The sequence below is a fragment of the Tauraco erythrolophus genome, chromosome 2 (assembly GCF_009769465.1).
Source record: "Tauraco erythrolophus isolate bTauEry1 chromosome 2, bTauEry1.pri, whole genome shotgun sequence".
NCBI classification, from domain to species: Eukaryota; Metazoa; Chordata; class Aves; order Musophagiformes; family Musophagidae; genus Tauraco; species Tauraco erythrolophus.
Window position 1 is genome coordinate 43649641 of NC_141466.1, and position 23670 is coordinate 43673310.

Sequence of the window (23670 nt, forward strand, 5' to 3'; positions counted from 1 at the left end):
AGCTACCTCCAGGATCTATGTAGAATATGCAACTAATACATTTCCTTTTATAATACATGGCAGGACACACAGTCATACTTATCCATGTTGAGTGGTGCTGAATGCCACAAGTAGTCTATTATTTCAAAGCGAGCACTTTCAGAATAACACACTAGTCATTTCAAAGATTTAAAGGAACAAATGGACCCTTAGCTATGCAGTTTGGATTTCTGTATCTTATTGGCCGTTTAACTTCACAGAATTGCCTCCCTACTGAGCCAAAACAATACAATACAATTGTCACGTTTTGAGGTCAAAAGACCAGTCTATCAGCTCCCAAGTCAGGCGAGACCCTTGGGTCCGACTCCCCCTGCCTTCTCTTGGCAGCTCAGTAGGTCGGAGGGTGATTCGTCTGACTTATCGTGGGATCCGTCACTAATAGACAAACAGGAGGTAATTTGGCCAGTATACCAGCTCCCAAGTTAGACGAGACCCTTGGGTCCGACTCCCCCTGCCTTCCCTTGGCAGCTCAGTAGGTCGGAGGGTGATTCGCCCACTTATTAAGGGATCGTCACTAGTAGTACTATGGGCCAACTCCTTATAATAATTCAAAAGTTTCCGGAAACATGCATATATATTTCATTTGTGACAGAATACAGGTTCGAGGATAGCCGGTGATAGTGACTGACTACAAAAACAACTTTAATTGAAATACTGCAGTGATAATATATAACGATTACTGATCAGTGATAATACTAAATAGCTAGCAAGATGTTAGTAAGTAATTAAGTAAGTGCACATAACACCGAGTTCTTACCCAATAGGCGTCCCTATGGTGGGGAGAAGAGAGGTTCAGCCCGTCGACTGATCCCAGACGTTCCAATGGGGGGGCTTCTCCCTAACATCCCCTTTGTTTGTTGCTATTTTATACTTTTTTCATATCTTTTAGGTGGAGCTCGAGTGACTCTAGTCATACATAACTTTTATTAGCATTGGTGTAAATTGCTAGTTTGAGGGGTGGTCGCAGCTCGGAGGTGGGTGGAGGTGTGACTTAGTAGCTGAAGGACACAATTTCTCCATCACTGCTGAGACAGCAGTTGTGATTCACTTCCCTCAATGGCATTTTTATGGTTATCTTTACCAGGCGCCTCTGATAACAGGGATGAGCCGTGATACCTCCGTACCACTCTACTCCCCATTTCAAGGGTATTGCGTGGGCCTTGTTCGTTGTTTCTTGTCCCCGATAACAGGGATGAGCCATGATACCTTCGTATCACTCTCCTCCCCATCTCAAGGATATTGAGGCCTTGTTTGTTCCTGAGAGCAGCAGCTGTGCCTCATGTCAGAGCTGCTCTAATATTAGCTGAATTCTGGGGAACAATATTCTCCCATTCCCCTCCAATTTCAGTCATTTTCCCACAACAATTAAATAGTATGACCAAAATGTTTACTTAGGTGTATATGCAAAAAAGTTTTGTCTCAATCTCAGATCTGGATTATTAGCATACTGCAATCATATGAGCAAGACATATCATGCACGCACCTAACAAAGAAGAGAAGTTGTACTGCTTCAGAGCACTTAATCCTCTCTTCCAGTGTATGATCTACAGGAAAAAAAAACAACACAAAAACTTGTAGACGATGTCTGTTCTCAGAGAGAACAATATCATTACTGCCCTCTGCAGGGATTGACTGAAATTCTAAAGCATGAGATGAGAAAAAATTGTAGTCAGCGGCTTAATGCAGAGCTCCAAGATTTCTGTTCTTGTTAAGGGCAGAGCTTCCACTTACTTTTTTATGGCTCATTAAGGAATCAATATGGAAATTCTTAGAGAAGGTACAGACTCTTGTCTGTCTCACCACGTATGTTGACCAACCCTTACTCTCATCGGTGCTTCACATTGAAGAATGTGTTGGGGAGAGGATGAGATGGGAATGGGGACAGACAGGATTGGATGGGATGGGATAGGATGGACTGAATGCAAACTGAGTTCAGCATGTTTTAGAGCAGAGCACATACTACGTCATACCTTATTCTACTCACCCAATGCACAGAGTGAAGACAGTGCTTGGGTAGCCTGCCAGCACCACCCTGTACCTTTGTCTTCCAGACCTTACATCTACTTCCCATTTGCTCACCAGAGGCTTTCTGACCATATATATTCCTTCTGGGGACTCTTAGTCCTTGTTGCCTAAGAGGTCTGATTTAGACATTTTAAAAATTAGGCTCTGCCAACAGCAGAGAAAATGAGCACGCTGTCGTCATACACCAATATGCTACAGCACAGGATTATGATTTAGTAGAAGGAGCACCAAAAATACCAGTCCCAGGGACATCTGGATGCAAATGGAGATAAACACTATCCTTCTGTGCACAATTATCTGAAGATTTGTACTAAAGGTCAGGGATAGTATTGCAGGCCCAGCAATATATTTTGTATAGGTCCTTCTCTAATAAAGTCTACCACTGCCCCCCTTCCAGACGAAGAGTTTTGTCCTTCATGACAGCAGTCTCATTTTTAGACTGAAAATGGGGGCATGGGGTCACTTCTGGAAGAGACCATGACAGAGTCTCAGGATCAGACTGGAATAAAACCTACAGTAAGCCTGCATGGCTGAATGAGCTAAGAAGCACCTCAAGAGCACTTCGAAATGGACACAATAATCAACTTGAAGAAAGGACAGCAGGACTCCCACTGTGGTAAGTGCCACCTGTACCTTATTATATTTGGGGAGACTTATTTTGGGAAGGAGAGAATGATGGATTATGACAAATATAGTTATTGCTACAGTCTATATTGCATGATGTATGTCTTCCTTTAACTAACAGAAACCATATTTCTAAAGCTACCTTTTTTCCTTCTCATCTTCCTGTCCCATAATGACTACCCAGAACACAAGACGGAACCTCAGGATGAAGATTTAAATGAATAACTGACTGCACTTCCCAAATGTGTCTCTATTCTGTATTTACAAGATTACATAAAATACTACAGGTTTAGCAAAGGCATTTAGAAACCCTATTCATTTTAGAAGTTTATTCAAACTGATGTTAAAATACAGTTTTTAAGGTAATTAAAATGAAAGCTTTGTCCGATGCCAAAGAGAACAAGGAGACAACCATTTCAGTGGGCAGGAGAAGACATCAGATTTGACATATTTCCCATAGGCAATGTTGCACTGCACTTCCAATTTCGTGATGAAACCTTTTTTTCCTCTCTCTTCCTCTCCCTTCCATGCAGCATGAAGACAGCTTTCAGTAATAAGTACCTCTGCCTGCACAGACGCACCAAGAGATACTCAATATTTGTTAAGTTTATACACTATTCCCTAGGCACTTGGAAGTGAGGCAGAGAACACTCAAACCCCTTCTACCAGCTAGATTTACTTCCTGAACCTCTAGTTTGAAAATTAAAAAAAAAAAAAACCACATATAAATCCTAGACATGATATTCAGAAGTAAAAATCCCTTCTGAATATGATTGCTGTCCCTGCTCCTCACTATTGCCTGTTCACATGTGTCAATGGTGAAGCACAGAAAGGAGGTAAGGGAAAGAATTAGGCTGATGTTCTCAAATAGCCATGTCTTATCTCAGCAACCAGTTAATATCCGTCAAAGTTTTCCAATCCCCTTGCACTTGGTACTTAAAAACTTGTAAGATGTATATTCTGGTTGTCCAATAGAATTCTGGAATTAAGCAAAATTACTATCACTGCAGCACAGGTGTTTAGATAGACTGAACTCTCACCTGTGAGCCATTCTATCAGATGCTGCCCAATTTCCATTGCTAAGCTGGATGTTATTCCTGTGCAGGCCTGTAAAGATATGCTGCTTGTCCACTTTTTGGTGATTCTTAGCAGTTCAAGCACACTTATGTTCTTAATGGCTTCTTACCTTCAAACCGTTTTGGAATATGTGGTGGCAACCATTCTTCCTTTCCATTCCCACTCAGATACTGATTTAAAGAAATAAATACAATTTTTACAGGGCAACAAGCAAGCTCTCAAAACGAAACTCAAAAATTGTAGAAGTTTTCAATTTCCACCTTAGCTGTAATACGGAAGATGTAGGAGAATCCCGTTAGTTTTCAAAATATAATATACTTTTTGATTTTCTTAGCAGGAACTTTCAAGTTGGTTCAATCACCACCCCTGTCCAGGATTCATGGGCTGAGAACACTAGATCACCAGGAGAAAAGGGTGAAAAGTTTTGAGAGAGGATCTACAAAATCTGCCTCTTTGGTTATGCAGAGGTGGATACGGAATCAGACTCTACCGCATGGCCAAACTCCTCAGCCAAGACCAACTGAATAATTTTGTGGCAGTTGCTGATGAATCAGCTGAGAAGCCTGATGGCCAGCAGAACCATCTTCAGCTCTGCTACCACATCTGTAGTCATCTCCACTGACCTTTCTGTCTCTGCCAGCACCAGCAGTTTCATTTCAAAGGTACCATGTCTCACAGCCAAAAGAGATACTAAGGAATTCTGGGACTGACTGGCCGGTCATGGGACAAACCAGGAAAGATATGTTCTATTTAATCCACTTGTGCATAACCTATCCAACTATACGTAGTGTAAACAATGGTGCTTGACAGGGAAAACCAAAGGAAGTCAATAATTGAAACTCAAAATTTGGGTTTGCTGTAATTTCCGTGTTTCACAGTGTCTGGCATAAACACTCACACATCAATCAGTTCTGGTTTTGTGAACAGGTAGTTGGTATATTGGCAATGGCTTCCAGGGCTGGTTGGTTGGCTTGTTCTGTCTTTTGTTTTGTCTGGCTTTTGTTAAAAACATAGTTCAGCTGCAAAATGAGTTGCTGAGTGGGTGCTTACTAAAGAAAGAAGAGACTGTGACTCTCGTACTAGGCTGTAAATAGGCTTGCAAATATCAGAAAACCTTTAACATACTGACAAGAAGAATAAATAATTCAGTGATAAAGATAAATGAAAGTAGTGTAAAACATTCCTGTTACAGATGCCACCCCACAGTGACCAGGCCTTCTCATGACTTATCTTCATCTCTGCTGTGACTGCAAGATGACATAGGTAAAGGGCGTTTCTCTTGCCAGCCTGGACCCAGCCCCACTAATGATAGTAACTCAATTTTAGGGCCTTGAAGCCATTCTTGGCAAAATGTTTACTGTTAATCTTGCAAATACTTTATGTAAAGCTGTAGGCAACAGTCCTCTGAACACATGTTCCATGTTGGTATGCAGATCGTTTTGAGAGAATGACTTCTTTTTAGCCTGTTAAGTACACACTGCAAACCCATCCTGTATCTGCTAAGCAAACAACCAGGCTTCTATTTCTGATGCAGAAATGCCTGTTATAGGTCATATCATCTCTGAACTTCCTCTTTAAGAAGTTAATGGTAATACAGAATCAAAATTTTAATGTAAAGAAAGATGGCGTGAATATGTCTGAAACAAACTCACACACGTTGTGTTAGGTAACTGCCAGTAGGAGTTTATCTTAGGATTCAAGAAGAGAGAAAGGAAAGGTACAGTATCAGAGAATTTCAAGTTAACAGGCATAACTTTCATCTAACTGAATTATATTTAATTCAAAAAATATAATTATCTGTGGTTCATACCTATAGCTGTGCTGTCGTGTGCAAAGTCCCATTGGGCTCCTCTTTCTCAACGTTAGTAACAAAAATATAATAAGAAAAACAAATTTCAGGGCATATATGCTGCCTATGTCCACTTTCCTGCTGTGGCAGATAGTTGCTATGACCGTATCAATGTAGCAGTATCCCAATAACTATATGTTCATAGCACTAACTATCAATTCAACCTGTAGTAGGCTCTGAAATTCTGATTCACGTTCTTATAATGACTCAGACCCAATGAAAATCTCAAGAGCACATTCAATCATTGAGACTGAATATACGACAAGTTAATGACTTTGAAAAGGAGCTTGGTTTTCCTGTTTATTCCTGTTTCTGTTGTGAAGTTCACGCTATCTACTGTGCAGCTTGTGTTTACATCTCCTTTTACTGCAGTGTGGGCTACTAGTACAGGAGATTTAGGGATCACTTACTTATTTCTGATCTGATATGCAGGAATATAACATGGATCACAGTTCAGCCCGTGTAACTTATGTGGCTTACAGTACAATCACTTCAGTGCAGAGATATGCTGCAAAATGATTTAGGAAGTAAAGCAAAGAATATTTTATCCATTTGGATCTCCAGGAATTATTTACATCAGCAGTGTATATTTGCCTGAGCTCCAGTTCATCCCGGTTACCCTTGCTTGACCTCCAGATATCAAGACTTTGTATGTACATCTGTTTCCGAAGATGAGTTCTTCAGAAACATAGTGCTTCAAATAAATACACAGTAAAATAACACTTTCAGACTAGTACAGTTGTAAAGACAGCAGTACATGGTTCTGCTGGGCATACATGTTCTTTGACAGACTCTACCCAATGGATTATTCTTCTCTCCAAGCTCCTTTTGGATTCAGCAAAAAAAATGATGGCCCTATGTTTCAGTAACAGAAATTTGGTATTACCATTAGAAGTGTGTGAAGAATAGTAAAACAGGACTAGAGTGCTTGGTAATCTCCATCACCATAGCTTTTTAAACTGTATTAGACAAATTTCAGTAAACAATAATGTAAGTAAGTTTGTGTGCTCATAGATAGATGAAATGATCTAGGTGACATAGAATCATAGAATCGTTAGGGCTGGAAGGGACCTTCAAAGGTCATCTAGTCCAACCCCCCTGCAAGGAACAGGGATATCTCCAACTAGATCAGGTTGCTCAGGGCCTCATCCAACCGGGCCTTGAACGTCTCCAGGGATGGAGCATCCACCACCTCTCTGGGCAACCTGTTCCAGTGTTCTACAACTCTCATGGTAAAAAATTTTTTCCTAATATCCAACCTGAATCTACCTCCCTCTATTTTAAAACCATTACCCCTTGTCCTATCACAACAGGCCCTCCTGAACAGCCTCTCCCCATCTTTCTTGTAGGCCCCCTTGAGGTACTGGAAGACCGCTATAAGGTCACCCCGGAGCCTCCTCTTCTCCAGGCTGAACAGCCCCAACTCTTTCAGCCTGTCCTCATAGGAAAGGTGCTCCAGCCCTCTTATCATCTTCGTGGCCCTCCTCTGGACCCTCTCCAACTGGTCCATGTCCTTCTTATGTTGGGGACTCCAGAACTGGATGCAATACTCCAAGTGAGGTCTCACAAGGGCAGAGTAGAGGGGGAGAATCACCTCCCTCGACCTGCTGGCCACGCTCCTCTTGATGCAGCCCAGGATGCGGTTGGCCTTCTGGGCCGCAAGAGCACATTGCCGGCTCATATTGAGCTTCTCGTCCACCAGTACTCCCAAGTCCTTCTCCTCAGGGCTGCTCTCGATCCATTCTCCGCCCAGTCTGTATTTGTGCCTGGTAAGTAAGTAGCACTTACCTGACATAGTAAGGTCCCTTCTAGCTCTATTTTCTGTTACCTGTTTTCCTTTTCGTTTGTGCATGACTAGGTTTACTTCAAGATAACAATACAGGGCAATCTAATTGAACTAAGGAAGCAGGTTTTTTACAAATAAAAAGAAAATAACCCAAATTACATTTTGATTTTGGGGGGCTTTTATGACTGATAGAGATCCTTTCAAAACATTTCCATGTAGATACACAAATGTACACAAACTGAACACTATAATACATCTCATAATACAGTACGATGCAGCACTGGATGAACTCTCTGGTTTAGACTGTCTCCTTGCGCCGAAAAGGGGCAAAATTCATTCAGGGAAAAAAAAATCTTAGATATAAAATTATCAAGAGACTGAAGAGCCATATGAATTTTATTTGCCACTACAAAGGATATTAATATCATGGCCATCTCTATCTTAGATGCTCCTTTTAGTTTCAAGTATTGACATAGTCTTCTTACAATAGTGCCAGGACACATACAACAATAGTGCAAATTACAACACAAAACCTGTTTTGTAAGTCTTCTCACTGACATCTGTACTCATAAAAAGAGTTGATTAGTCTAGTATAGTTTTTCAAGAATGAACTGCTAAAAACTTTCTGCTGTGGACAGATGGCAGCAGCATTCAGATTGCTCATAGCTTTTACTGGTGTGATATCTGTCTTGGAGCCACCCAGTTTAGAGGCCACCTTTGTCCCTGTAAGTGATGTAACAGCATTGATTCATTAGTATCACTGTAAAGTCTAGAAATCCAAGTAGCCAATCAGCACATCCTGTGCTAGAGTTGCACAACTGAAAACCTTACGTGTTCTTCAAAGATCTTTGAGTCAAAATTTATGAAAAGCTTCTACCTGCATGGCAGAAATAATTTTTATATTCCATTTTGTGCAGACTTTTTTTTGAGATATTTTTGATGGAAAATTTCATTTGAAAACTTCTCAAAATCTATTTAGAACAGTTACTTGAGAAAACCATTGCCAGTAACAAATGGCTGTTGTACAGCAGATAAGTTCTGATCCCTGTTTCTGGATTCAGTCTTCAAATGACAGCTATCAGTTTCCTTACCTACTGATAGACATTTGGGGAAAGGAGAGAAGCCTGGCAGACTGCTAGTAAGTTCCTATCTCCTGCCAGTGTCTCTAGTGTGTCTGTAGCTACGCCTTGTAGGTGTAGTGTAGTTCAGTGTTCCCTGAGGTGTCCGAATATCTACTCTCCTTCTAATTGAATCCCCAGCTATAATGCTGTGGAGAGATTTCCAGGCAGAACATGGCAGGAATGCTCAGGGTAAAAACAAGATCTTTGGCTGTTTAATTGAATACCAAACAAGTAGGGAGCAAATATTTCCCAACAGTCTTAAGGGAAAAACTTAGAGTTGACGTTAAGAAACTCACAATCATATTCACATACTCTCTTTCCTAATGTCTTGCTGAGGATCTTTAGTAAACAGCATTTCTCAGATTCATATGTTCTGATGCTTTCAGAAAGAAAACACTGAGAGGTCAATGACCTTCCTTGAATATAGAATTAGTCTAGTAAATGCTTCAAACAATGATCGGATACCTTTATTTAATCAGCCAGTCCCACAATTTTTGACTACTTGCTTTGTAAAATCTTCCTGCAGACTAGTTGTGGAGAGAACTATCCATAGTTAAATGAAACAATTTTGTCCTGAGTTTAAAAATGATGGCTGGACAGAACTATGAATAATTAATTTATTTAGTAGATGATCACATAGTTAAATCTTTTGGTGGTGTTATCTGAGGTTTACTTACTTCTCTCTGACTATCAAAATATTACTATATAGTAAAATATATGAACACATAAATTTAATCCAAGCTACAAGAGGTATAGTGGTTACACTAGTTTTTGTAAAATAGGATATTCATTATTATTTTCTCTACTGTGCATTCTCTCACTTTTTAACCACTATGCATTGTATTTATATTTTGTCATATTTCATTTTGGCTTTGTGCTTATATCCACCTGTTCATAAATAAAGATTTCCCTGTATTTTATTTCCAACCTGTTGAAATCAATCAAGCCAGGAAGCCTAGAATATGACATTTTATGTATCTTCACAGCAATCCACTTACAGCATTCATCATCAGAAACTGTTTTCAAATGCCACTTCCCGTTTATTTGATTCAGTGAGCAAAATGGAATCAAATTTCATTACTTTGAAGTAGAGAAAAGTTTTTCCTCTAAAACTGGGTCAGATTCCTAAAATTCTGCATCATTCCCTTTGCAAATACTGTGTCTGCAGACATTTCATATTATATTCTGAAATACTCAGTCATAATTTTGTGTCTGTGAGAAAAGTACAGCAGAATGGAGAATATTTGAATAGAAATCCCCATGTGTCTGTGGTTGTAGCCTATAAAGGGCAGATTGGTTTCTATTTCAGATTTTGCAAAAAGTTCAGAACCCAGAGTAATCTTGCAATTGTGATGGCTCTCCAATCTTATGTTTGTATAACTCTACTGACTTCATTATTTATTTTATTTTTTAATTCAGATTTGCAGTGCCATGAAATCAAACACAGGAAAATGCTGGAGACAAATGAGATCTAGTTAAATTTCAGGCATGTTGTAAACTACTAAATAAATCCAGAGAGTATTGTAATTGAGACATTCTTCTCTGTTAAAAATATTGGATACAATCAAACTTGAGCTTTCAGAAAAAGGGAGACTTTGTCCACAAAAATGTTCACTGTATTATTCCATTAGTTCTAAAGATCTATACAGTAAAGGACTATGTTTTTTATTTAAGGCCTAATCTCACAAGAAATTCCTTCATTCAAAAGACTTCTCATCTTTTCTATAGACGTAAAGCTCTTTTAGAGATGTTCCAGTAAGTTGCAGATTCCTGGGAGGATTATTTCTTTATTTACACATTTCTATTATGAAATATTACTTTATAAAAACTACATATATTGCAGCTCATGTGAATGCAAATCTTGCTCACCAGTCTTCCAAGCAGAAGCATACTGCTTTGTGTAAACAGCTTTTCTTTCATGGCCAGTTATGTGTGAAGTCCTGCTGGCTCCCTCCCTCGTGTAGGAGGGAGAAGCATTACAAATGCAGTCTTACATGAAACAACTGCAACAGCATTAGACAGGATCCTGTCAGCATGGGAGCGGAGTATCTGATTGTATCAATTATCGATGTTGAAAGTTGTAAACTCTGAGGATTACTTGACAGAAATGATATGGAGAAAGAGGGAGATAACAGGAGATAGGAGGCCAAGACCTCAAAGGATCCATTTAAAGGAAGTGAAAAGGAGTAAGAGTTGTCTAAAATATTGAATCTCACCTTTAGAGATCCTTGTGAGTTATCCTGGGTGTTAGCTTGATTCAAGAATCTGTTGTCTGAAGCTAACGCAGACAGGGATATATCTATAAGGAATACTAGCGTTTCATGTATCTATATCTCTCTAAAGTACAGATGCAGATTGCAAGCTGACAAAGGCTGTGATTCCCTCTTCAAAGAGTGCCAATCCTAAAACACAGTATCGGTTCACTCTTACATTGTTGAGTGCCACAACACAAAGAGAGAATCATAGAATGGTTTGGGTTGGAAGGGACCTCAAAGATCATCTAGTTCCAACCCCCCTGCCATGGGCAGGGACACCTTCCACTCGATCAAGTTGCTCAAAGCCTCATCCAACCTGGCCTTGAACACTTCCAGGGATGGGGCATCCACAACTTCTCTGGGCAACCTGTTCCAGTGCTTCACCACCCTCATTGTAAAAAATTTCTTCCTTATATCTAATCTAAATCTACCCTCTTTCAGTTTAAAGCCATTTCCCCTTATCCTGTCACTACATACCCTTGTAAAAAGTCCTTCTCCAGTTTTCTTGTAGGCTCCTTTTAGGTACTGGAAGACTGCTATAAGACTGCCTCTTTCTGAAACATTTCACAATAAGAGATTCCTGTATAGGAATATATATCATATCTAGGATATATTCTCCAGATAAAAAGTACAACCACTAAGAAAAAATAAGATATAATAATACCTTTACAGAAAAAAAAAAAAACCAGTTAAAATTCTAGCTCAACAGGTCTTAATCAAAGGCTTTCTGTTTCCTAGGATCTTTCAGAATAGACTGCAGAACACACTTCACCTATACAGAATCACGTGTTAGCAATACTTAAAGCAGATGAACCCTTTCTTGTAACTTTCAGCTTTGGCTTTAGTAGGCCCATTGTATGTCTGCAACCACATTTTGTGCTCCACAATTAGAGAATAAAGGTTAGATGCGTCTCACAGCAAGTAAAAGCAAAGAACAAGAACAGAAAAAGGAAGAAAAAGAAATAAGAAAACAACACCAAAAAACATGAGGAAACAAGAAGCACACAAGTTCTTCAGTTCTTGCAACGTTCTGCTGCCTTATATTACAGAAGCTGTAAGAGCAGCCAGGGAACCAGATGGTAATGTGGCTAACCCTGGGTCTCCTGCCAGCAGCTTCCTGCAGGTGCAGGAAGAGAACAGTCAAAGGCTAATGCAGTCTATTCATTAATGTCATGATTTCTTACACCTAATGCTATTGATCTCTGAGTGGTGAACATCACCCTTCCCCCAGATGGCTTGTTGACCCAAGAGTCAGGGTTTTGTGGCTTCAATCTTAACTCTTTTTTTTTGCGGTTCTTTGTTTAAACCACTTTAAAGCACCATTCTCCACAGCCTTTTGGATAACAAGCTGTGTGGTTTCCCATGGGTGTTGAGACAGTCAAACAGGAATTCAGTTTTGCTTAGCTAGTGTCAGTTTGAAAAAGTCCCAGTTAACAAGAGGTTAAAAGCCACTGTTGGCTTTAAGGTTGCTGTTTAGATACAGATTCTCTGTATTTGAAGCCTTCTCATAGGAACACCAGATAATTCACGCTGGAAGACACCTCAGGGGCCCTTATCTCTCAAATAAGGAATATGTTTTGTGTTCTTTTTTTGGAAGTGATCTGGCTTTATCTGCAGGAGAAGAAGACATCACAAGTCTATGGAAACTTTGATCCCAAATTTTTAAAAGTAACAGGTTCAAAAGCAATAATCGAAAACAATCGTTAAGTTAAAAATAAGCATAAATAGGTTATGATTATGAAGATTAACAGTAAATGTATTATTAATCTTCTTGCCCACAGTATAGGAATAAGCACAGAATCACACATCTTTGTTGCAACATTTTCATCTAGATAGAGAAAAATTACATCAGAGGTCCTCAGACTTCAAGCCATTTGACATATAAAAATAATGGAACTACTTCTAAGATTCATAGTCCCATGTATATCAATTCTTCCACAAGTGGTGAGTGTCGAAGTTTACTAAGGTCTAAGTCGTGGCACATCAAGACCTCTATGTTTCAGAAGTCTGGTGTTAAAGTATACTGCAAAGCTTTGAAAATTTAGGAGTAAAAGCTAAGAAGTTTCTAATGAGTTAATCTTATCTGCTTTGTAAAATGTATTGCATCCTGCTTTCAGGTGGGTGCATGTACTTAAGCAAATTACACTTCATGTTGCTTGAGAGTAATGAATGCTAATGACAGATAATGGTGTCTTGTTTCCAATTAGCACTGCCAAGAGAGCCTGGGGTTTCTAAAGCTCAGGATCATCATATTTTCCAGCAACAGTCTGAGAACTTTAAAACTGTATAAACAAGTTATATTTATGCTGATTTCATTTTTTGATTGTTTCCTTCCACAGTTGGGCATAATGTGCACAAGGTAAATCTCTCTGTAGTTTAGTAATTTTAAAAAAAGACCTTATGTATGTAAAGCCATATTGTTATCACCCGTTTTTTGTAAACATCATTCTTTGTTCACTTTAATAAAAAGACAGAGGAAAATATTTACAAATAAATGCATGTAATAGATTGTAGTGAATATTCAGAGAAGTTTAAAATAGATCAAACTAATGAATAAGCAGTCTGGCTCACAAAATGAGTTTAAATCAGGTGTTTCATGCTAAGAAGTAAATCTGCTTCACTTAGGTATTGTTTGAAACACTATCTGAGTTAGCAAGGAATTTGAAATAACCATTTTGGCTCAGATCTATGAAAAATAAGGGAAATAAAGTTGGAGAACTTAGATCACAATCACGTGTTGTGCTATGAACTGTGCGTTTTCAGAAATCTGTTAAGTATTGTGCTCACAGACTTCAAATACGCAGTGTATAACAAATCACTTCCTTTGTACTGTTACAATACAACTTGTTTCTTATTTTAACGGTTTGTATATTAACTTTGTATTCTGTTTATAATGTATTTCGGTTCCAGATGTTCACTGTGCAGGATTTTTATCTCACATCCTTATTGTCTGTATGATTGTGTGTTTCTTCTCTAATAAAGACATACAACAACAATAACGTTGCAATGAATTTTTACCTGCTCTTGCAAGTCTTGCATTTTGCTGGATGTTATATTGATGGTAATAGCTAGAGGCCCTACTCAGTAACCACTAAAGCAGGACTGCTGTTGATAACTTACTGGCCTTTGGATTGGGTCCCAAATGCACTCCTTTTAAAGCTGACCTTTGGATGCAGCCGCGTTGTTGTGTAAAATGTATCAGGAGGAAGTATTAGCAACTTATCTGCTGACAGAAGGTGAGAGTTCTGGGGTTTGTTCTCCTGTAACTCCACTCGCCAGCCCAACACCCTCCTCTCCCCGGGAAAGCAGGCAGTATGCCAAAATGCTACTGCTTAAATTGTGTTGCACGAGATTTTTCATACTGCTGTCTGCCAGATCTGGATGGTATGTCATCTGTCTGTTCTGAACATTTCAAGTAATTTCTTAGGTCTAAACCATGAGCTCTGTAGATATGACTAGATATATGATTTAACCCTGATGCTGCCAGTGCTCTAGTTTACCTTACGTAATCCTGTCATTTTATTTAACTGGCTACTGGAATCATTGCAAAATAGTACAGAATACTTAGTATGTTCAACAAATAAAAGTTGTATTCTTCCTGTCTTTTTCTTGCACCACTTCAATAAGAGTGTGTATATATTTAGATAATTAATTTTCGAGCAACTGGATGGCTCCCATTATCCCAGAAGGTAATGTTTTACAGTGATGATGTCCTATAGAGCTCAGATGGCATTGAGAAAAATATTTAAAAGTATTAACTTCATTTTCATTCATGTTACTCATATGTCCACTTTTTGCAACTGCTTTAGAAAATTAATTTCATCTGTCTGAGATATTGATGTCAGTGTACTATCCACTCACTTGAATGGCTTCTGGCCAAATTACTAAACTAATGCACAACAATTACAGTTGCATTTTCAGTTCAAAAAAACCCCAAAGATATTTGCAGCTGAAAACTGTCCGAGAGCTGTGCCTAGCCAGTCAGGGGATGACGTGTCCCAAATCAAAACAACTTGACTGTCAGTTATCAGATGCATGCAATCAGTGCTCTCGAGTGAGATATAGCACATGAATTATTCTCAGAAATTATTACAAGAATAGTTATGAATATCTATTAAGTTTGAGAAATTAAAAATATGATTACAGATGGTTTGTGAACAAAGACGTCAAAATTAGTTTAGGAAAATAATTGTTACAGATTGCTTGTTTATCTTTATTGCATTGGTGAAATATTTTTACTTACACTCCACTGTCAACTAAGCTTCTCTTTCAAGTGTAAACTAATATTTTTAAAATGATGATCCAATATGGATAATTGCCTGAGCAATAATGTTATAAATAGCGTATAATGTTATCAATAGTGCAATATTGAGCTGATTGCCTGCTTCTGTTCATTTTGCAAAAGTCTGTATCACACAGTGTCCGAGGAAAAAGAAGCAAGTGTGGCAACAACAAAAAAATTAACAGGGAAGTTGTTACAGTTTATGTTTGGTTTACTGCAGACAGAAGCAATACGAAACAGTCAAATTAGTGGAGTTTGTAAGTTTTTCTGGGCAGAGGCTGATTCTTTTTATGCCTGCCTGGTACCTGATAAGAGCAGTAGTCTGATCCAGGTATCAAATACACAGTGCAAACTGCAAATAGCAATAGCAGACAAGCAAAAGTGTGAATAATTCCATTTCCATCTCAATATGTCTTAGAGATCATATTTTCTGGGTGTCCACTCCAGGTAATAGCTGGGGATTGCTGATTGTCAAAGTATAATATGATCTGAAATCTTCTGATGACAGGTTACTATGACCACATCTCATTTTTGTTAATCAACGAAAAGCAGTGAAAAAGTGGTTTTGAGACTCTAAGCCTGATTTTCTTGTCCTTGAACCTCACTATTTTCAATATGCATTTTATCGGTACTGTATAAAACTTTCCATGGGTGTCCAATAACTGCATAAGGACAAAGGCTGTGGAGAATCAGGTCTCTCTCTACAACCAGTGAAAACATTCTTTCTTCTTCAGGAGCAAAGCTGAAAACCTTTCAGGGTTTTTGGTAAAAATAAGTAATTTACAAGTTCCACACAATACAATACGATCAGCTTTGAGTAAAACAAAACTATGCTGAGTTTGATACCACATAAATGTTTGGAATTACAGATAAATGAGCTTAACACTTCTTTTGGCAGTTTAACAATCGTGAATAATAAAGTGATGGTCTTTCTTCAGACCTTGTTTTTGTAAATAGAATTCCTGTCGGTGTTTGTCACATCTCCTAGGTTTACGTGTTTAGGACCAATTTTGTTTTATGCGTAGAGATAAGAAATGTGATGTGCTGTATAATAGGTGTTACTGTCACTGATACATTTTCCTTCATATTTTTTTAATTCTCACTACTCCTGAAACTAGGTGGACTATGCTATCATGTAAAAGTGTTAAAGTACATTTCATTTCTGTGCTCTGTTTTTGTTTTGAGTTGATTACCTACAATAATAGTGACATGGCTATCTGAATCTGTTACAGTGTGCCTGAATATTATGACTACGGTCACGGAACAAGCGAAGAGGCTTATGACAGCTACGGTAAGGTCTATTCTATCTTCAGCAAAAGTGTGAAATCAAAAGAAAAAATCTGTCACTGGCAACTCAGAAATTACTTCCACATACTGTTCTTTCTTTCTTTGCTTTTACAAAGACCAAACAAAATGGATTGTGCGACTTTAGGGTGAGGTTTGACTTATTGAAGTAGGACCAGAAAATTGGACAGATCAATTTTGATCAAAATTACAAAGTCAATTAATCACAGTCACAGATCAGCTTTGACAGCAACACTGAAGTTTTCTGATTAGTGCCTGAATATATTTCACAGTGTAATGTTTCAATCTGCTTGATGTGCCAAGAATACTATGCATCTGCTATTGTCATATACATCACTTCAGCCAGCAAGTTTTGTGAGATTTTGAAATACAGACTTAATCAAAGTGGAAGGAGAGGGTGCAGTACCACCACAGGAACCCTCACTGCACTGAGAGGTAAAGGAGTATCTCGGCTGGACAAGGCAGTACGAGTAAAGGGAGTGCTATACTCTTTCCACCTCCCCACTAAGTCTGTATTTGAGTTAGAATAGTTCCACTTCACAGGAACAGAGGACGTGAGAGGAAAAGAAAGTATTGCTCCAATGTATACAGCCCATTTTCTAGGTCTGTTGTTTGATATCAGTGATGTGTTTCGATAACTAACTAGAATCTAGTCCATCTTTTTCCTATCCATTTTTTTTAGTGCATTTTGCCATCAGCTGGCACAGTGAATCTGGCTCTGATGTTTTCACTGAAATAATAGAGCGATGCTGACTATTGTCAGCTCAAAGACTAACCCTAGTTTATTCAGCAGAGATGTCATACTTGATTTACTACTACTAATACAGTATCTTAAGTTTACATGGTGACTTCCAAAGCATTGTGAAAATGAGAGCTGCTGGAAATGACAGTGCAAGTTAAAGTTATAGTGAGGGGTTATATAAGGATTGCTTCTTGAAAGAAATAATTTTATTCATGCGGCTGTGCATGAAACTTGTGGTTTCCTTTGTATTTGTACAGAAATCACGAGGCATTACTGAGACGTTGTCAAAATGATTGCATTGCATAATCAGAAATAACTTAATTTTTTGTAGAATCAGTACTCTCAATACATTTGTATAATACAATATGCAGTCAAGCACATTTCAAAAATAATCAAGAATAATAATAACAACTTATCCGTATGAATGTGTGTGGTTGGGTTACCCTTTGTTTTGTTTCCTTTTGTTTCCTTTTTATATGTGCTTTTTTAATATCTGCATTGAAAGACCTTTCCTCCTCTTTACAAATCTCCTCTCCACCTCTCCTCCCAAATGCATTGCTAAGGTTTTGGGCAATGCAGGAAAGCATAATCTGGACTCAGTAGTAAGAATTATCCACTGTTTAACTTTTAACCAGACTCCCTTACACTGAATCTCTGTGTATTCGGGCAAGACATTTAAAGTAATGTCACTCTTCCTCCAATCCCTCGTTTGTAAAACTAGAATATTGCTTGTTTTCCCAGCAGGGATTTTGAATGGACTGATTAGCTAGGGCTTACAAAGTGTTCAAAGAGTGGGATCATAACTAAATTTATGCTCTGCGTGAAGCTACTTTGTTTTTTCAATTCAGCAGCTGAAGCAAACTCAAAATGCCTGAGTTTACTTTACTAGACTTGTCTTAAAATACATGGTTGATAACGGTGGACTTGCTCTTTTGCTTAAACTATTTTCTGAGCTGGCATTTGAATGCAAAGGTCTGGAATAGTTTTATCAGTAACTTAAAAATAGAATAATAATCCAGATTGCAATTTTTCTGCTTTCTGAACTCAGACACGTTTATATGTGAGTGCTTGTGCTCCTGTTGTTTCACTTTAGCAGATTAGTAAATTTGCTAGTTCTGTGCTCTGGAAACCTCCGCGTGGAATTCCTTCATCTCATAAGTCACCAATATTTGTCTGAGGAGATAATCTGAGTATACAGAGCTATAGAATGTATGCTTGACTTCCTCACTTTCTGGATTCTTGGTATGTGTACTGATGTTCTCTCTGTATCTGAGTTTTTCAGTGCCTCCCACCTAGTCAACAAGCAGTCTGGTGCCACCCCTTCTCATCCTCATGTATCTTTTACCCTTATTCTCTGTTCCCAGAGAACTGTTCCCAGTTCTCCACTTCTTTTTCAGGATGTTTTGCAAGTCATTGTTAGTCTTCTGAATCCATTCCTCTTAAAAAAAGCAGCTGTGCCTTCATATTTCACCATCCTGCAGAGATCAACACAGTCTTTCTTTCACCTCAGTTCAGTTTCACACCTTGTTTTACCTTCCACAACAAGACTGTATTCCTCCTTTATAGTCCTTTCTGGCACATGCCTGTGATTCAGAATTCCCCCAACTCTGAATAAGACCATACATGCAAATGGTACGTGAACATAGATCTCATGTGTTGTGTTATTGTCTTTTAGGCATTTTGTGTAATGACTTGTCTTTTCATCTTTATCCCTTTCAATACAGTATCTGAATGATTAAAAAATTATCTAGATTGATATTTCTTTCTTTTCTCCCATGCATCCTCTTGCTTCCAACTTATCTTTAGAGAAGATAGTTCTCAATCTCAAGGTTTTCTTTTATTCTTTTTCATGACGTAGATTCACCCAAATAACAACACTACTTTACTTATAATTTTGCCTTTAAATATAATATAGAGCTCTCTGTAGTTTTTTTAAGTATTGTACATCACCATAGTACTCCCATGTGAGCTGGATACCTGGATCAGACTACTGGGAAAAGCCCTTTGTAAACTGTTCACCTTCTCATTTCTTTCTCCTTTCCCTGTTTTTTAGAGAAACCAGCATTCTCTATACAAGTGTTGTGCTACTTTAGGCTGCTTTAGAAAGATAACAGAGATAGCATGACTTGCTAGCAAGTCATTAATTAAATCTGACCTGCTTCACAGCTGTTTCATCTGAATCCTTTTCCTTTGTTGATCAGATTAGAGCATTCGAAGTTTAATTTATCATTTGCTGTTTCTGTCTTAGTTCTTCTAAAGGCTAGGGACTCTAGCAGATGAGCTCTGCCAGTTTCTGCTGCAGAAGGTTGAAGAGGCTTCTGCCTCAGCTTCCAAAGGTTGAAACTGCCATAGCGAGGGTGGAGGAAAGTAAGAGTGTTCCTGTTGTCAGATGCTGTAGTTCACAGCCCGGTGCATATACTGGCTTGTGTATTACCCGAAAATGATGGTGATTTATCTTTTTATGCCGGATCATGAACTGTGCTATCTGAGAGGCCAGTACACATAGACTTCTGTTGCTATTACCAAAAAAGCAGAAACCTTAGGTAGAGGGTGAAAGGTGAGGGTTAAAGTTTATAACCCCCTAAACCACCACAATTAAATTAGAATATCATCTGCCAAAGGCCTTAGGCAAGAGTTAGGAAGGTTAATCTGTACCTTGTCTCCTACACAAAGAGGGAAGGCATAAGTGAACTCCACTCACCTTTCCTCTGCTATTCAGGAAAACCTTGCAAGGCTGTTTACTGCATGTGCTGCCGTTGTGGCAAGGAGACATTGTTTAAGTGCATTCTGCCTCCACCAAAAATTTTCAAATGTACACATTTTCTGTAATTGCCACGTTTTGTGGTGAATATTCTGCTCCAGTTTAGCATTAAGCGCTTACTTTGAAACAACTGGTATTTCATTTTTAGCATAGTTCCATCTTTAATTAAAATTGGAGAGTGTAACTGTCTGGTATAATTCCTTTTAATGTAAGACACCATTAAAGTTGTAAAATGCTGCCACAATGGCTCGACTGACTTTTTCACAAATAATTCCCTGCCAATCACTCAGTATGAGATCTTTGCAGTTGTGATGACTATTAGTTTACTAAGTAATGCTTTATACAGACAGCAGTTTATAAACAAATTCTTTATAGGGCTTTATAAGGCTAACAACTAAAAATATATGGCAATATTCCACTACTTTTTTATTATCTTGTTTATTATTAAATATTGTGTTTGTCCTGAAGAGTGTATTATCTAGTAATTATTTTTTTTTAGAATAACAATGATAGTTTCTGCTGAACAAATGAAAGTAAAAATAAATATATAGTGATGAAATTTGGGGAGGAAAGAGTGTACAGAGTGCTCAAACTTCAACAATTCTGATAAATAGGTTGATTGAAGAGATGTTACCTTAGGAGACATAAATTCTTGTACTTCATGATGAGACATAAGCATGCTCATTTTATGGAAAAACTCATGTAACTACCATCCCAATGTAAATAAACCTGGTATTGATTAATCTGTGGCAGTCACAAAGCCAGATGAAGCCATGCTGTGATGTATACAGAAAAATATTTGTAAATTTTGAAAAATAACTTCTTAGCAATTGCTCTGCAGGTGAAGATAAGAGGTTTGTTCAGCTGTCAAGTCCAAGTTCCTTCCTCATTTTTAATAACAGCTTTGGAATTGCAGGTCATTGGTCCTAATATTCGTTCCGTGCAGGGTGCTAAGGGCTTCTTACCCTATTTTTTTCTAGCCTAGTCCCATTTAAGTCTTCAAATGTAGGAAATCAAGGTAGTGACTGATGTGCAGATGTAAGAGACGTATGTCTAATTCTCCTCATTACAGTGTTTGACTTCACATAGCTTGTGATTAAAGGCAAGATTGTTACTAACACTAGTTAATAAAGACTTACTAATTTATACTGGTTTGTTTATATCATCTGAGCATATACATTTGGTGTCTGATAGGAAATATCACTGGCAACATACCAAAGAAAACTTTCTTTAGTTTCTAGGTCTTGGAGCATCTTAGCATTGATTAGGCCTCTCAGAGGCAACAGGACACAGATTGCACCAGTGGGATGGGGTTTTTCTGCTATGCCTCGAGAGAGCACCTGGCAGGCAGGTTAGCATATGCTGGCTTCTTCTACACTAGCGTGAGACCACGAGCGCTCTTTTGAAGCAGATTTCCCAATTGTCTCCATTTGTCACTCTTCTTTTCACATCACTGAGTGGGCTCAAAGTACAGTACTTTTTGTTTGAAACTAAATCAGAACATGCACTCTGAACTGTTTGTGAGAATTCAATTCAGAGGCTCAAACTAGGACTAGACTGAAATGGAAAAGATCTCTAGAAGTCATATAGTGTGAACATCAGGTCCTCAGCATCAATTGTTTCACTTTGCAGATCATTCTTATTTGTATGCACTGTGTGCTGATATTGATATAGCACCTGAGTCCTGATGTCTCCCTAGCTGTCCAGGCTAATGACCTTGCTACATGTGCTGTGGTTCTGTCCCAAAAGATGTCAGAGTGTGCCATGAGCTTCCATGACCACATTTATTTTGGTGTGGTAGAGGCACCCGGTCTCTCCCTGAGCATGAGGCAGATGTACACCCAGTCCTGGGAACTCAGAAGTGCTCCTGGGTCTTCCTGTACAGCGCCGTATTTTTCTTCCACCAGAAGCAGGAGTCAATGAAGACTTCTACTGCATATGAACAGAATATATACCAAATAAATTGCCCTCCTTAAATCTTCTATTTCAGTCATTCCTATACTTACTAGGATATCAGAGATCCAGTTCCTACTCTGTGGAACAGAATGAACTGTCAAAGGCATTTCCTTGATTTTCTGCGAAATTTTATCAATTCTTCTACTGGAGGAATTACCATAGCTGTCTTCCAGAGAGTATTCATTCCCTTAGAAGAGATTTATGATTTTCATAAAAGCATGATTTTGAAATTCTGCAGAAAAAGGAGCACATTTTGAATTCAGCTATGATGGCTACTGTGGAGATGATACTAAAGTTACTGCTGTTTTATCAAATCAGTGTTTTAATTAGGCCCTAATTCTTTAGAAAGATCCATATTTAAACCTGTCATTCTTTTAACTGACTGTATATCCTATAACTTTTGTATTTCAGTTATTATACTACAACATTGAAAAAAATTCCGCATGTAGCACAAGAGAAGAGAGTGCTTTTAATTTATAGCGACTTGTGCTTCCTCTATTACTCCTGAATTATAAATCATTTTTTATGACAGAATAAGAATAAGTAAATCATGCAAAACTTTCCTGTGTAGTGTTTCAAATGGTGATTTCACTGCCTTTCACTGTCGGAACCATAGAATCTAAGAAAAACATCCAGTAATACTGATGTGCATGTAGTGTTGACCATCGGTGTAATTCCAGACACAGTATATCACTGCACATTTCATGTTGTATTACCATAAAGTAATATAAAATTAATTTTTACTGAAAAAAAGAGAAAAATAAACACTGATAATAGTCTGTCTCCTCCCTGTGTTGCACTTTCCCAAACTAGCTGAACTTTAGTCGTTAGCTTGTGTCGGGCAAACTTTCCAACCATTGCTGAGTACTTTGTCTCCACCCATCTTTTCATGGGGGGAGAAGCTTAGAGGCTTACTAGAAAGACAGCACAAATTGAATTATCCAAAGAAAATCATTCTAATTTTCAGTGTTCTCATTTTAAAGTTAATTGTCTGGTTTCTATTGGGTCTTCTGCTCAGCTCATCTACAGCACTTTTCTCTTACTGCTCAGGCAATTAATTACATCTCAGAACACCCCAGGGAGGTAGGTATTCCTGTCTCATTCTACCAGTGAGGAAGCCATACCACAAAATATTAAACAATTATCCAAGGTCACTGAGCAAACAAGAGTAGAGCTACTAATCACAACTCCTGAATTCCACTTACGCTCCATCTCTAGTGCGGTGTGTTCTCTCCAAATGTATACACTATAATGACCTTGCAAAGAAGGTAGAGATTTTTTTCCTCCTGGGAAAGAAAACTGGTTTATTCTGAATTAAAAGCAGCTTCTGTGTTTCTAATAGCACTGAAAGCTAAATGGCAAATCAAATTAAACCATTACCTTAATTGCCGTTATATACATCTTAACTATCTAAACAGAATAGCTCTTTTTATCTCTTCCAGGCCACCTGTCCCAAAGTAATTGACCAGAGATGAATGAAGTTGTGGCCCAAAATTGGGGGCAATATTCACATGTTAAATAAGTTTCCAGGAAGAAAAAGTGATCAGGTCTTTATTATTACAGGAAATAAGCAATGAATATAAATGTAAAAATTATTAAGGAATAACATATTCATATGCAAATCCCATAATGTTAATATGAGGGATTTTATTTTAAAGCATCTGTTAATATGATCTGCCTTTTAATTGCTTGTATTGTTGCCTTCTTTGCATTTGTGAAAGAGTTTTACTGAGTACTGGAAAATTCCATGACAAGGTTGCAAAATACTGACTGAAGAGGAGAAAAAAAAGTACTTTGAATATGTACTTTTCTTGAATCTTGTACTAGAAGACATTTAAGCATGTGATG

The 23670-nt window shown here is 38.2% G+C and overlaps 1 protein-coding gene across 1 annotated transcript in view; it reads left to right on the top strand.

The window, feature by feature from the left end:
- KHDRBS2 (KH RNA binding domain containing, signal transduction associated 2) overlaps positions 1 to 23670 on the top strand; it is a 362598-nt gene that overhangs the window by 329503 nt on the left and 9425 nt on the right. Inside the window, exon 8 of the mRNA XM_086608307.1 lies at positions 16291 to 16349. Coding sequence (XP_086464433.1) covers positions 16291 to 16349 — 59 coding nt within the window. The remainder of the gene's footprint in view (positions 1 to 16290; positions 16350 to 23670) is intronic.